General features: G+C 39.4%; 1 protein-coding gene across 1 annotated transcript in view; it reads right to left on the bottom strand.

Moving 5' to 3' along the window:
* EMB2247 (protein EMBRYO DEFECTIVE 2247) overlaps positions 1–14,938 on the bottom strand; it is a 122,696-nt gene that overhangs the window by 81,056 nt on the left and 26,702 nt on the right. The window contains exon 5 of the mRNA XM_089144652.1: positions 9,114–9,208. Within this exon, the coding sequence (XP_089000778.1) occupies positions 9,114–9,208 (95 nt within the window). The remainder of the gene's footprint in view (positions 1–9,113; positions 9,209–14,938) is intronic.

The following is a 14,938-nucleotide window of genomic DNA, read 5'->3' as shown; positions in this document are numbered from 1 at the left end:
CAACAGTTGGGCTGGGCTTGAAAATATAACACCTGATGGGCTGCTGCCTAGCATCTTAACCCTTGGATCCAAAAGATAAGTGAGTGGGCCACTGTTCGTTTGAATTAATTTGGCTCCTTGAGGCCCATACTTCGGACTTTGAATCTTGGACACATTGCCCAGTTCAGCCCAGCTTAATAGGCCCTAGTGCTTCCTATTTAGCCTTTGGTCCACAGCCCATGGATTTGGGCCTTTGGGTAGTCAAATCTATTTGGGTTCTCAAGGCCCATTCCATGGATTTATTACCCAGAAATAAATAGCCCAAAAGGCCCATGGATCTAATAGACATGAACCACCCTTGGAGCTGATCCACCGGTTAAACCAGGTCCTCCCCTTGGACCGTCTCTTCCCGAAAGAGAGTCACGATTGAAACCCTTGGCTTCTCTCCAAATGCTACCGTCGATGGTGAGCCTCCCTCTCTCTCCTGAGTTATGTTTAATCACAAAAAAAATTCCTCAAATCTTGCCTTTAATTCGAATTAAGTAAATGAATCTTGAAGATCTTTCTTTGTTGGAAACTGAATTAGGATCTTACCCTGAGATCGCACCCATGTTGCCCAAGGCCTACGCCATTTTCTAATCTGCAACGAATCTACCACTTCTACGGTTGCTTCCGCCCACATCCATAGGGGTTTCGCCGAAGCATGAACCACCCAGCTCATCACCCCTCTTAATTGACGACACCTCTTCTCTTGCCCAAGAGCAGAATCTTGATATCGAATTGAGTTTTGATTACCCAAAGCCCCTTCTCCAGCAAAAACAGCATAGGGATCGAACTCACACTCAGGGAAAATGTTTTGAATGGCTGACTCTCCCTTCCGCTTACTTCCCCATGTTCAGTGAGGAACATTCTTAGCCACTGTCGGACGTCTCCTTATGCTGCTAAGCTTCATCTCTTTGCAATTCTCAGCGTAACCCTTTGATTTATCATCGTGTCCCTTAGCATCAACTCCTATATGATGGATGTTCGCAACCGAGCTCGAATCTAACGTCTTCTCTTCACCAAAATCTTGTTGCAGAGTTGCTCTAAAGTGTGTCCAATAGAACACTAGCCAGTTCTTTTGGTAAACCCACTCCAAGGCTTCTCCATCCAAATGCTGGAGAGCCACACTCAATTGTTGCTTGTACCCGATCTGATTTGCCCAACAGAAGAACAATACCTCTATCAACCATTTTCGTGCACTTCCATCACCGGAAAACAACGACAATGTCATCTCACCTCCCTAGGATCGACACTGCTCTAATACCAATTTGATAAGAGCACACGAATCGAATGCAAAATTAATATTATTTAATTGATAGAATAATGAAGAACAATGATAAACTGGTTACAATGGTGCCAGCCTGCCAGTCACCCCCACAGCACATTGTTGCCCTTCAGACTACAGCTGCTCAAAACACTCACAAATAATGCTTCCCTCCTCATAACATCTTACCCCTATTTATAACCCTTAATCAACCCTAATTCTCTCTCTCTCTCTCCTCAATGTAGCATAATACCGTGATCCTAGGGCCCTATCACACTCTTTCTTTTTTGTAGGTGGGGAAGCATATTCAGGGGAGAGGATACATTCCCCCACACTGACCGTGTAGCAAAACATTTTACACAATTATGTAAGACTAGAATATAAGCTAATCTTTAACCACCACCACCCTACACTTCTCCACATTTTCAACTGATTCTTCATACGAAGTGAAAATCATTTGAGTCACCATCTCACTTTCCTCTATTAGAACATTGTTAAAGTATTTGCACAAGATCATTTTGAAGCAACCCAAAACATCGTACTGACAGATAATCAATTCATAGTATCCTCTGTCAAAAGCACTAAACTAAGCCCACCTAACCCCAGTATATTAAAAGCAATAGGACATTGACAAATGCCCACATCTCCTCCTCTTCAATCTTATCCAACCAGCCTTTCAAAGCTCATAAAGCTTTTGGATCACAAGGAAAAACTCAAATAGCCATTAGGGGCACTAAAGCATTTGAGGGTTTTCGGTGATACTCTAAAATTGGAGGAAATTCCTTAAGAACATAATAGATGGCCACAAAAGTACGATAGAGTTCCAGAAGAATAAGGGTGAATCATGCAGTCATAAAGGGAGAAGATTCAGCATGTTCTTGGTTGGAATAGGAAACCAGGAGAGGACCTAGGTATGGCATATAAAACCTATTCAGCATTCATTTTACTAGGTGAACCTAATGTTCCAATGGATGCCAAGAAGTGCGAATGAAGTTACTCACAGGCAATAAGTAAAGCATCCATAACTCTGTTTTGGGATCAATAACCCATCATGAGGTACCATATTACTAGGCTTTGTGTTCCAAGAAGGAAATTTACATAGAAGGCATCCCCCTTAAACGGAGGAGGGGTAATGTGAACCAGGATCTAGGGTTTGATGGATTTAAGAAAAGTCCTAGACTAAGGTCCACCCATAGGGTCCTCTTCAAGTAAATCAACAGTTGTCTAGGGATTGTAATACCCTACGGTTATCGAATAAGGGCTAGAAAGAGGGTTATAGGGTTGCGAATGGGGTAGGGCTAGGTTCAGCTAGGGTTTAGAATGCAAAATCTGAAACCTTTATGTAATTTTAATTTTTGAATTGAATTATTGAATCTAGAGTTTGAATATTAGGGTTTCTTAAGAATCTCGGGCTTCTAGGATTCGGGTTAGGGTCGAGTATTCGAAAGGTGATTGGGAGGCTAATCCTAAAGGGCTTAGGGTTTGGATAAGGAGTTAATGAGATTTAGGGTTTTGAAATTTTTAGGGTTTTGGGTTTTCTAGGAAGATTGAGTTGCAGAAACTTCTAGGGTTTGGAGGGAAAGGAGGGGCTGTAACTAAGGGTCAAAGATAGCTATGGCGAAAGGGTTCTATATCCTAATAGGAGTAGGTAATCAGCCAAGGGAAGCCTAGGGTTTTCGGTTAAGTTAATTTTTCTGGTTTTGAATTTTCTGGAAAATTCCTAAGCTGCCGCAAGCTAGAAAGAGGAAGAAGAAGAGAGGGACTGGGCCTAGTAGTCCAGAGTTGGGAAGGTAGGGGATTAAGGGACTAGGTTTGAGGGAGGGGAATAGGGGCTGCCGCAGGGTTTGGGAGGGGCGAGTGTGACTTGTCAATGCGATGGGGGAGGGGACTGCAACTACAGAATATAGGGTTAGGGTTAGGGTGAGGTAGGGGAGGGCCCCAGACGGGAGGAAGAAGACAGAAGGGGCCGGGGTTGGCTGGGGCTGTAGTACTTACTTAGTTACTTGGGGATGCAAGGCTTCTTCAAACCTCTGCAGATTTTATTCTCTCTAGGCTGCCGCAACTTCACCAAGAGAACCCAGGATACCAACAATAAGCTCCTTCAAATCTCAATTTTATTTAATAATCATCAACTGAATATTACATTATAGAGAGGCTTATTGATGCAGCACAACCAGAAGTTACTGTTAACACCTATATGATAATTTTCATATTTGGTGGGCCGCAAGTCCAGCTTGCATGGATATAGATTCAAATTTGGTGAGCCCAAAAGTTCAGCTTGCAAGGAGATAAAATAGCAACTACTTTCGTGGGAGTTTTAGAGATAATTTAGGATTTTGTTAGTTATTTGTTGGGATAATTATGTAATTAGATTTTTAATTCGGGTGGATATCTTAGATCAGTTTTAGTTGGTTTTAAATTCCTAAGCATCCTAGTATGATCAGTTTTTTTGTAAGTTTTAAACTACCAAGAGCCCTACTATAGTTGTTTTCATATTGAAGTATGTCTCTTTTATTGTTAAACACTTGTAATCGGCTTATTGAGGAGGGAATAGAAAAATATGAATTGAAACTTTAGCTTTGTGCATTTGCAACCCACCTCCCCTTTCTCTTTTCTTCTTCTTCTTCTTCTTTTTCTTATGAGTGTTCTTCTCTCTTCCTCTTCTTCAAGACTAATTCTTCTAAGATTTTCCCTTCTTCCCCCTATCTTCTTTATCTTTCTTTCTTCTCTATTTTGTCCTCCATTTCATATTTATAGCCTTTAGAAGGAACTCACACTTGGAGTCAAATTTAGAAAACAAATGAAACTAAAACATCTAGTTGGACTAATGACTCATACTCACACAAGGACTCTTCCATATCTCCCTCTAGAAGGATCCAAATTGAAAACTAAGAGTAGATAAGGAATCCTCGCAAGAAGTAGAACAAAACTAGGCAAAACTCCCTTACAACTTAGGAACCCTAACCTAAGAAAGACTCTTCAATAACTTAAGAAATAACGACTTAAACTCAAAAATAAAAGTAGTTCTCGGGTCCCACAAATATATTGGACTCAAGAAAACCCTAAGTTGATTCAAATGGAAAATAGCAAAATTACCAAAATATCCCTGCTGGTACTAGAGGGCCATAGGGTGTGGTAATGCTACCCTAGGCCCTATTTCACCCCTGCTTCTAGTTCGCATCAAAGGTGCTTCACACAAGGAAGACACTCTTTCCTACCATTATCCCAAAAAGGAACATAGCAATCTGCTTTTGGATCATATCAAGTATTTAACGAGGCAATCCTAAGGTAACCGCAATAGATGCCCATTTTCCACCTTGAATCCAGGCATAAAGTTGGCTAGTTGATTCTGTTCTCTCGAGTCTCGACACATGCAAAAACTCCCTGTCATTTAGCTACATTGTAAACTGAGGAAGTTTTTTTCAGTGAATTCTGCCTTATTTACATCTCCTAATGGGATATCTATACTTCACATCCAGTAGGTAAACTACTGCGCCCGGAGGTCAAGGCACTGAAATAGCCTCTCAGAAAAAATTATTGGGGTAAGACCGCGTAAGAAAACAGCCCGCCCCCCTCTGGCTCTGCTCTTGGGGAAGCCTTCATCACCAAGTTCGCCCTTTTTTATCCAGTAGGTAAATGACTATAAGTAGGGAAAGGAATACAAGTCTGATAGGGAAAATCAACTAAACAAAAGAACTTTTGAGTAGGGGTCTTAACACTTGAATCTTAAACAATCTAGGAAAGTTGAAGAAGAATAAGAGAGGAAATCATCTGTCTTGATACCTAGTGGGGTTATTTGGACAAATATCCCCAAATATGTCTCAACAACACTCCCCCTCAAGTGGGGGCACAGTTATCACACATGCCTAAATTGGTCAAAATAGGATGAAACATATGCCCAAATAACCCTTTGGTGAAGACTGCTACTTGATCATCATATTCATAAATGGCATACAGATTATGCCACTTTCCAATGTCTATCAATCCCCACATGTTTTGTCCTGTCATGTTGCACTAGATTATGGCAAATGCTTAAAGCAACTTTGCTATCACAATAGAGCATCATAGGAAGGGATACTGACAAGCCTAAGATCTTCAAGTATAGACAGCATAACCATAATAATTTACAAGCCCCTTGAGCCATAGCTCGAAATTCTACTTCAACACTAGATCTTGCAAGTTGCAACGACATTTTGCTTTTTGTTATGCTAAGTAACTAGATCTCCACTGATAAAAGTACATCATCCCAAGCTGGACTTCCAATCATGTGATCCCCCCCCCCCCCCAATCTACATCAATGTAGGCTTCAATACTTAGATCATTAGATGATCATGTGGGAACAAAGGAAAACCCTTACCTGGAGCTGATTTAGATAATGAAGAATTCAAAAGACGAGACATATGATTGGAATGTGGATCATGCATAAATTGACTCACCATACTAACGGCTGGAGCAATGTTAGGTTGTGTATCAGATAACTAGATTAATTTCCCCAATCCCCACCAATCATTGATAAAAACCTCTATCAACAAGTACCTCTTCTGTAATCTTGAGTGAACTAGTAACTAACAGAAGAGTATCACTTGGATGACAGCCCACTAAGTTTGTTTCAGATAACAAGTCTAGGACACACTTTATTTATGATAGAAATATACCTGTAACAGAAAGGGCAACTTAAATCTCTAGGATGTGCTTTAGCTTCCCTAGATCTTTTATTTTAAACTCATGACTCATGAATTTTTTTTAATTTGGACTTTAAATATTTCTTCACTATCATTGACTATCACGACTATAACATCGACATAGATAACTAGAATGCGACTCATTCTATAATGAATAGGGTATGGTCAGCATTACTTTGCTTGTATCCTATCACACAATAGCCTTGTAGAATTTACCAAACCCTGCTCGAGGTGAGTGCTTCAACCTATATAGTGCACATCAGAATTTGCACACTTTCAAATGGGTTTTGTAATCAAAGAAACTAGGAGGACTTTCCATATAATCTTCTTCTTCTTCTAGTTCACCATGCAGGAAGGCATTCTTTACGTCTAACAATTAAAGATCCAATCCCAAGTTTGCAGCGCATGCAAATAATACTTTGATGGTGTTCAGCTTTGCGATAGGTGCAAAGACTCTGATAGTCAACTTGGAAGGTTTGAGTGAGTCCTTTAGGTAACCTGTCTAGCATTTTATTAATCCATAGATCCATCATATTCTGCTTCACTACAAACACACAGCTGCAAACCAACAGGTCTCTTGCCCGGAGGAAGAACAACAAGCTTCCAAGTTCCATTACTGTCATGTGTTTTCATTTCTTCCAACATTGCTGCCTTCCACTTAGGATCTACATCAACCTGCCACTGAAGGTGAAAAAGAGTCAAGGGAGACAACATGGGATATGGGATAACTGGATAAGTACATTTCCTAACACCCTTTTGAAAGGCTATCAGTTCCTCAAGGGAAAGATTCTTATCGGGTGGTGAAGTAGGTCGAGATTCATAATCTGGTTCTGGAGAGTATTCTATTAATGGTAAAGATCCAACGGCATCGTCTCTTGTCGATGTCTACAAACATGTCTTCAAAGCACTTTTACCAAGAATCTGCTACGCCCCCCAAACATGCCTACTCTGGTTACTCAGGCTGCTACATAGGTGGTTGCTTTGCAGGCAATTACTCCAGCTATTCCATCTCATTAGAAATTGTAGGATAAATATCCAAATCAGTGAAACCAGGGATTGACACCTCATCACCAAAGATATTAACCCCCTGAAGAGGTGTGGAGTTATAGTAGGATGAAGCCTCATGAAAGATGACATCCATGGAAACAAAGAATTTGTGGAATAGTGGATGGTAGCAGTGTAACCATTCTATGAAGGAGACAACAAGAAGCCTCGTCCCAACAAAATAGGGTCGGCCACATGGATTCTTGCCTTCCAATCAACTCTGTTTGAAGCCATCTAGACAAGGCCTAAGTAAGCATATCCTTTCTCAACACTTCTCTTAGGATGCATTTGTTTAACCGAATAAAATCAGACGAACATAAGGGGTGGGAAAAGTACATTGTTTCCAATGAAATCCCAAAACATGGTCTGTTTGGTTCATTGGGGTGGGAAATGAGTAGACAAGCTTACTCAATGTAAGGAAGTTTGTCTACTAATAGGCACCCACACTTTCCCACCCCATCTCCTTTTAAAGTCTTACACTTTTAGGCGGGACTTTGTTTAGGGGTGCGGGGGAGATGTTATTATATTTATCATGGGACCCACATTATAAATTTTTTCACAAAACCCTTTCATTTCCTTTCTTGTTCCCTCACCCCACTATCAATGGGTCCCACTTGTTTACTTTTCACACCCCTCTTTTATCTCGTAAACAAACAAACTGTTAAGGTAATCTTAGGTCTACCCCTAGCTCTTCTAATTCTTTTAATCTGAATTAAATCACTTCTCCATACAAGGGCATTTTGAGGCCTCCGTTGAACGTTGTTGTGCCACCTCAAACAACTTTCTTGTAGCTTCCCACTTATCGGAGCTACTCCTAAACCAACTCTAATGTGATCATTCAAATCTTATCCTTCCTAATTCTGCCACTCATTCATCTAAGCATCCTCATTTTTGTTACACTGAGTTTATCCATATGATGTTTCTTAACAGCCCAACACTTTGCACTATACGCTATAGCTATACAGAATTTTCCTTTAAGCTTTGAAGGAATACTTCAATCACACAAAACCCCAGACGCACCTCTCCATTTCATCCACCCTATTTTAATTCTTTGGGAGACATTGTTCTCTATATCACATTTTGTCTGTATGATTGAGAAAAGTTACCTAAAATTATCATTTTGACAAATCTCCTCATCAATTTCACCACCTCATCATCCACCCGATCATGACCCAAGTTACAAACTAGATATTCCATCTTCGTTCTACTTAGTTTAAAGCCTTTTGATTCCAAAGTTGCTCCCCATGATTCTAACTTGGTATTAATCCCTACATGTGTCTCATCTATTAACACAATATCATCAACAAAAAGCACACCAAGGAACCTAATCTTGAATGTCTTTGGTTAATTCATCCATTATAAGTGCAAATAATATATGGGCTTAAAGCTAATCCATGATGTAATGCAATAGTAACACGGAATTCAACACCTTGTCCCCCCCACCGCTCTTGCACTTGTCAATTAACTATCATTCATATATTAACTACATCACATATTTACTTGCAACATATCTTTAATTTGGTACTTGCCAAATTAACACTCTATGGACTCTACCATAAGCTTTTTTCTAGGTCACTAAAGACTATATAAAGATCTTTCCTACACTCTCTATACTTTCCATAAGGCTCCTAATTTGTAACGACATCCACATCAAGCTTATGACACAATCACAAGGATAAAGAAAATAAGAAACAGTTGACCAGCACAAAATAATTAGCAAGCATGGCAGAGAAGGTATCTCATAATACAGTCAAACTACACAAAAAGAATCTTCCATCAGTCTAAATTGAATAGCTAAAAAAATGAAGGTTAGCATAAGGACTAATTGCAGTGAAATTAATTTACAAAAATTTGAAGTGATCCAGATAGGCAAAAGCAAAAGAAAATGTAATCATTGTCTAGGAATACCGAGACATACAAAGCTCCAAGCATGAAGCAATTGAAATGAGCAACTAAAAAATGCAAGGTACATAAACGTGAAATAACAAACAGAATATAAAATTGTCAAGCTGAGCAATATGCAAACTTTAGAAGGCATAAGCAAAATAAAAATACTAGTCCCATTTGAAGAAGACTAAGAGGAGTGTTGCACAAAAACCTACTTCTCTTTCCACTCCCAAACTCTTCTTGTGAACTCATCCCTACTCAGTTCAGCTCTTTTTATTCCTTCAGAGGCAAGCATTCTCTCTACAACCAGCTGAAGTAATAACATATCAGCACCATCAAGAAGGTATACATGCAAATAACAAAATTTTCTGAAAGGTTTTTTTTTTTTTTTTCCAAAGCAAAACTTTCGGAGATGGTTTCAGGTAATCCACGAAGCACTCAGCTACCACAACAAAGATTAGGGAAAGAAATGGAAAGAAGTATAAGAAAAGCAGTAAGAACTTCAACCTATACTGAATGCAACATACAGCTCAGTGATCAGACAATATAAACCCATTAAAAAAATACAAAATTCAATTTGATGGGACCCATGATTGAACCTCAGGTAATTGAATAAAAATCCCCTGCAATGAAGCTAGCAACTGCAAATTCACAATCCATACGCACTCTACTCTCGAATAATAAAAGACACTCAATTAACATGAAACATGGTCAACACAAGACAGCAATACAAGATGTTTCCCAACCCTGAATCACAACTCGACTTGCCCAAACTGAAGGTTTTCCCCTTCACTACGAGTCAAGCTCGACACCCACTACACACTTTCCTCCCCCCATGCATGTTCCTGGATGTCCCCCTAATACAGCCGCAACGAATCCTAACTAACACTTTTCCACATAGGCCAACATGAGAGTGGCATCTCCCCAATAGAAGCCTGACACCTGTCCTTGTCTCTTGTGGCTGATTTTGTCCTCCTCATGGACATTTGGGCTTGATACCAAACAGCTCCTCTATCCCTACAGTATACCCCTCAACATAAGTGTCCCAACAATACTTCCCCCCTTCAGTTTTGCCTTGCCCTCCAGGTGAACTTGGTCATCCATCAAGCACAACCACTACAGTCAGTGTACCCCCTAGCCTCCCCGTACGCTGCCGATTCATCTTCTTCCTCTTCATGTAGTAGCAAAACCTTGAGTAGCTTGTAGGGCAATGGTGGCTCCTAGAATAGGGTGCATCACAACTGAATTATAACCCCTTATCCATCAGCGTTAACCATTGAGGGCTCTTTTCCTGGTGGCAGTCAACGTGGCTTGAGAAGACAAAGGTAAGATCGAAGACTTGTTCATTGCCAGGTCAGACTGGATTTGAGTTGGCTTTGTCCAAGGATCTGAATCTCGGTTTCGAGGCCAGTTTCAACCAGGCCAGAAACCGAGATATGCTGATTTCAGCCAAAATTTTGGCTGAAACTTGGAACATTTCCGCCCAACTTTCGACAGCAGGTTCTGGCCCTTATATGATGTGCTTTTCCTATGATTTTTTACCTCCTACCCTTTAAAGCATAATAAACACAATGGAAAAGGTATTTTGCAAAAACGAGAACCATTGAAATTCAAGTATACTAACACACAAAAGGTTCTGAGAAATAAAAGCTTTATAAAATTGAACAAATTGTATTGCAAACATGAATTGTTTAATAGGAAATTACATATACAACAAAATACAATAACCAAAAAAGAAAGTCCCAAGCTTCAATTCCAAGCATGGTACAAATTTCGATCGAAACAAGCAAAAAAAATATTCAAGTTTCGAACGAATGGTACTTTTTTATTTTTAAAGTTTTGAACCTAGGTTTTGAGCCTCATATGACCTCTATTTCATCCGACTTCTCGCATCCTTCCTATTTAAAGCATAATAAACACAATGGAACTAATATTTTGCCAAAAAAACCACTGAAAATTTATCATTCAAGTATACTAACAAATGACTCGTTCTGGCAAGTACAAACTATATTGCATACGGGCACATAATCATTAGCTGCATGAATTGTTTGATAGAATGGTTACATATACAACAAGTCAACAAAATACAATGACCAACTAGATCAAATGATGGTGTCTCACATATATTAAGTTGAAGCCCATATATCATGTATACATGTGTATTTTTTCAAAATACATTATCTAAAAAATAGTTTTTAAAATCAAAAAATTAAAAAAAAATAAATAAAAAGAAGTAGCAAATAATGAAAGAAAAAATAAAGTTGAACACACAATCATAGATCATAGTCCTAGACTAAACATATGTTAATTAAAAGGCAATACAAGATCATTTAAAGCATGAACAAAACAAAAATAGAAAAATTGGATGTTTAGAACTGTTGGGTATGACTCATGCTTCACATTCTATTGCGAGCGGACTTTCCTTTGTAGTTGTTGTGGCTTAAGAGGTGTTTGGAGGCAATAGAGGAGCAAAAGAGGTGTTTAATGGCAAAGGAGTTGTGAAAATTAGGTGAAAATGGGATAGAATTCAACAAAGGGATAAAAATCAACAAAAACAAAGGAAAAACAAATTGGATAATCGCAAATTAGAAAATTTCAGTCGAAATCCGCAAAATTTGTCAAAATCCAGGAAATTTCAGTCGAAACTTATGATTTCGTTGAAATTTTTAAAGGTTCATTTTGATTTCGAAAAATGCAGTGATTTCGAACGAAATTTATTCCATGGTTCCAAGTTGAGTGCCTAGCTCGATCTGGTGGACCCATCCCCTGTCTATCCTAGTACTCTAAATATTTGATGAGAGTTTCCCATGACATGTTATGCTTGAGGTTGTCCAAGAAGCGATTTATTGTGTTTCTATAGGTGGGATCGTCAACATATTGTAGATATCCCATCCTAGAAAATGTGTTATAAAGGAAAATACTTATATGACACCCGCTCAAGCATGGTTGTCAAAGCGTCTACCTAGGCGGCAAGGCGGTTTTTCAACCACCTTGTTTTGAACCGCTTTGCTAACATGCAGTTTTTTTCTGCTTTTCCTAATTGCTACCACTTTGTCACCTTGTGCACCTTATTGCCGCCTAGACGCCAAAACAGTCGCATTTTTTACATTTTGTACATAATAATATTTTTTCTTGACTTTTTTTAAAAATTAAATTTTATTCTACAAAGCCATGTATGAACTTAATAGTTAGTCATTTCGACATCGGGAATCAATGAATCATTAAAAGGATAAGGCACTTATTTGGCATCACACTAACATAGAGGTAAGTAAACATGTAAAATTACTACTATCATTTTCATACTAATAATTTGATATAGTTTATACTTATAGTCATATGGTATAATGCTTGATGAGATGAACTTACGCTTGTGTTCTTTTTTTAATGATCTTTCATAATTATGATTCTTGAATGCTTGCTTTTTCTAGATGAATGTGATTCTTGAATGTTTGTTTAACTTACAATAGAAATTTCTCAGCTTAAAAGTAGTCGTATTGAGAAAATTGACTCAACCGCTTTGGTCACCTTATAGCCGCCTAGGCACCTAATCGCCTAGACAGCACCCCCAGGGCCCCAACCACTTTGGTCGCCTTGACAACCTTGCGCTCAAGCCATCAACAAAGCAAAAATCCAGACCATTCAAGCCATTAACAAAGCAAAAATAAAAAAATGGAAAGTTCAAAAAAACCTTGCAAGAATCTTCCAAAATCCCCAAAGGTAGGAAAAATGGCATGATTGAAGGCAAAGGAGTTAACAAATTTAGGGTGAAAAAGAGGTTGAAATCACAAAAAATAAACAAAAAAATGGTTTAGGGGTCAAAACTCAAAGAGCATAATCTAGCAGAAGCTGTTGACAACTACGAAGTCTCGCATGCTTCAAGGTTTCGACCCATCTCGGTTGAAATTTTGACCATTTCAATCGAAACCTAACACTTTTCATTCCACCAGGTTTCATCTTTTTTTCTTCTTTTTTCAAAAAGCTAGGGTTCCGATAGAAATTTATAGCATGGTTTTGTTAAACCACCCATATCAAGCTCGATTCCATTTAGTTGTCTAGAAGTTAGGCTGGCCTTGGGCCACAATAAGTGAGTGTCTTAATATTCAAATGTCTAAAGACCGCACTTTTACTAGATTCATAAGCTAACCATTGTTGGGCTTCCTTGGCCTAGAAAGGGCTTGGTTTTTAGCCTTGATGGCTTGGGTCAGGTCCACAATTTGGGCAACGATTCCCAATCCAAACATTCTGACCACTGCCTTTATTTCTTCCATCAAACATGAGAGGAATGCACCCCTCAGCCATGTTTCTTCTTGTCCCCGACAACACTTGCAATAGCTTCGAACTAGGCCATGTAATCAGCAATTGAAGCACACTGATGTAGGCCGATGAGAGCTTCTAGTAGCGATTTCTCAGATGCAGCGGTCCAAAGCGTCGCCTTAGCTCCTTTAACTCAATCCAGGAAGAGATGGGGCTCTGCATCTCCTAATACTGAATCCACCCCAAGGCAAGTCCCTTACAGCATATAGTGGCTGCTCAAAGTCTTTCTTCTGCATTGAGGCCATGTAGCAAGAAGTATTTCTCTGCTCCCGTTGCTCACCTTATAAGGTCTTCCCCGTTGAATATCAGCAACTCCAACTGTCGTGGATAGAAGTCTCAGCGTTCTCCGATAACCCCTGTGAACCTCAATGTGGTCCCAAGCTAATAATCCCCAATCTAGGGCTGAGGAGAGCCGTCAGCCATCCCCACTGTGACTTCTGGAACCTGCGATTCAATCTCCACTCCTTTTCTTCTCATCAGGTAAGCCCTCAAGTCAATCCTAAATTAATAATCACTCTGCTGCTCCTCCACATGCTAAACCAAAGATCCTAGCTTAGTATCCATGGAGGACATTTGACCCTCTAGGTCTTTCACGATGGTCTCGAGTTCTTGTACCCTGCTCTTCATCCTGCCCTTTATCACACCCTGGAAAGGAACCGGCTATAACACCACGTCTATAAGACATTAAGACCCACAATCGAACCTCAGTTAATTGGATAAAATCCTATGTAGCGAAGCTAGCACCTGTAATTTCAAACACCACTCACACACTATGCCATTGAATAATAAATGGCACTTAACACTAAAAATGGTTAACACAAGACTGCAATACACAACATTTCCCAATCCTGAATCACCACTCAGATTGCTCCAACCGAGGGACTTCCCCACTTCTATGAGCCACGCTTGCCCATCACTACACACTTCTTCCTCCCTCCTTGCACATTCCCAGTTGTCCCTCTAATATAGCCCCAACAAATCCTAACACCATGTAGGCCAACATGAGAATGGCTGCTCCCCAGTAGACCCCTGCCACTTGTCCTTTTGTGGCTAATTTTGTCCCCTATATAGTTATTTGGGTTTGATACCCTACAACTCCTCTATCCCCATAGTATACCCCTCAATATTAATGTCCTAACACAATGTAAACCAGAAGAACAACATGATTTGAATAGGGTCGCACAATTCCATGACCGAGAGGTCCAAAACTGATGTAACCATGATTGGCAACCATCACTTCACATTTTATGCCCAAATTCAGTCCATAAACATGCAGCACCAATGGCTGGCCGAAACTGGCCAAGTATTTTGATCATTTTACCCCTTTTTTTGGAGCTCTAGTAGGCTAGTAGGTCTGGTTAGCATTCCCCATGCTGTTAAGAGTAAGACTCTACTTTTATTTTCTTGATTGAGTTAGTTGTGAGAGTTCTGATGTAATTAGGACTTAGGAGTCCTAGTTAGAATCCAATTTCAAGTAGGGTTCCTTGTTAGAGTTGATTTCTCATTTTGCAAGTTGTATTTGTTTAGAAACTCTTCCTTAAGAGTCCTTTTTTAGTTTAGAAGTTAGTCTAGTTGTACTAGGGAATTATAATCCAAATTGAATTCCTCAAGATGAGCCCAAGTAGGTTTCCTAGGTTGAGTTCAAGTTAGTTTTCTTTATTGAGTCCAAGTTTAATTTTCCATCAAATGTAAGGCTATAAAAATAGCCACTCCTTCATGTAACAAA

The sequence above is a fragment of the Hakea prostrata genome, chromosome 2, assembly GCF_041222555.1.
Source record: "Hakea prostrata isolate BN-2017 chromosome 2, UWA_Hpros_2, whole genome shotgun sequence".
NCBI lineage: Eukaryota > Viridiplantae > Streptophyta > Magnoliopsida > Proteales > Proteaceae > Hakea > Hakea prostrata.
The sequence above is the reverse complement of the archived record's forward strand: the minus strand, read 5'-3'. Positions and strand labels throughout refer to the sequence as shown.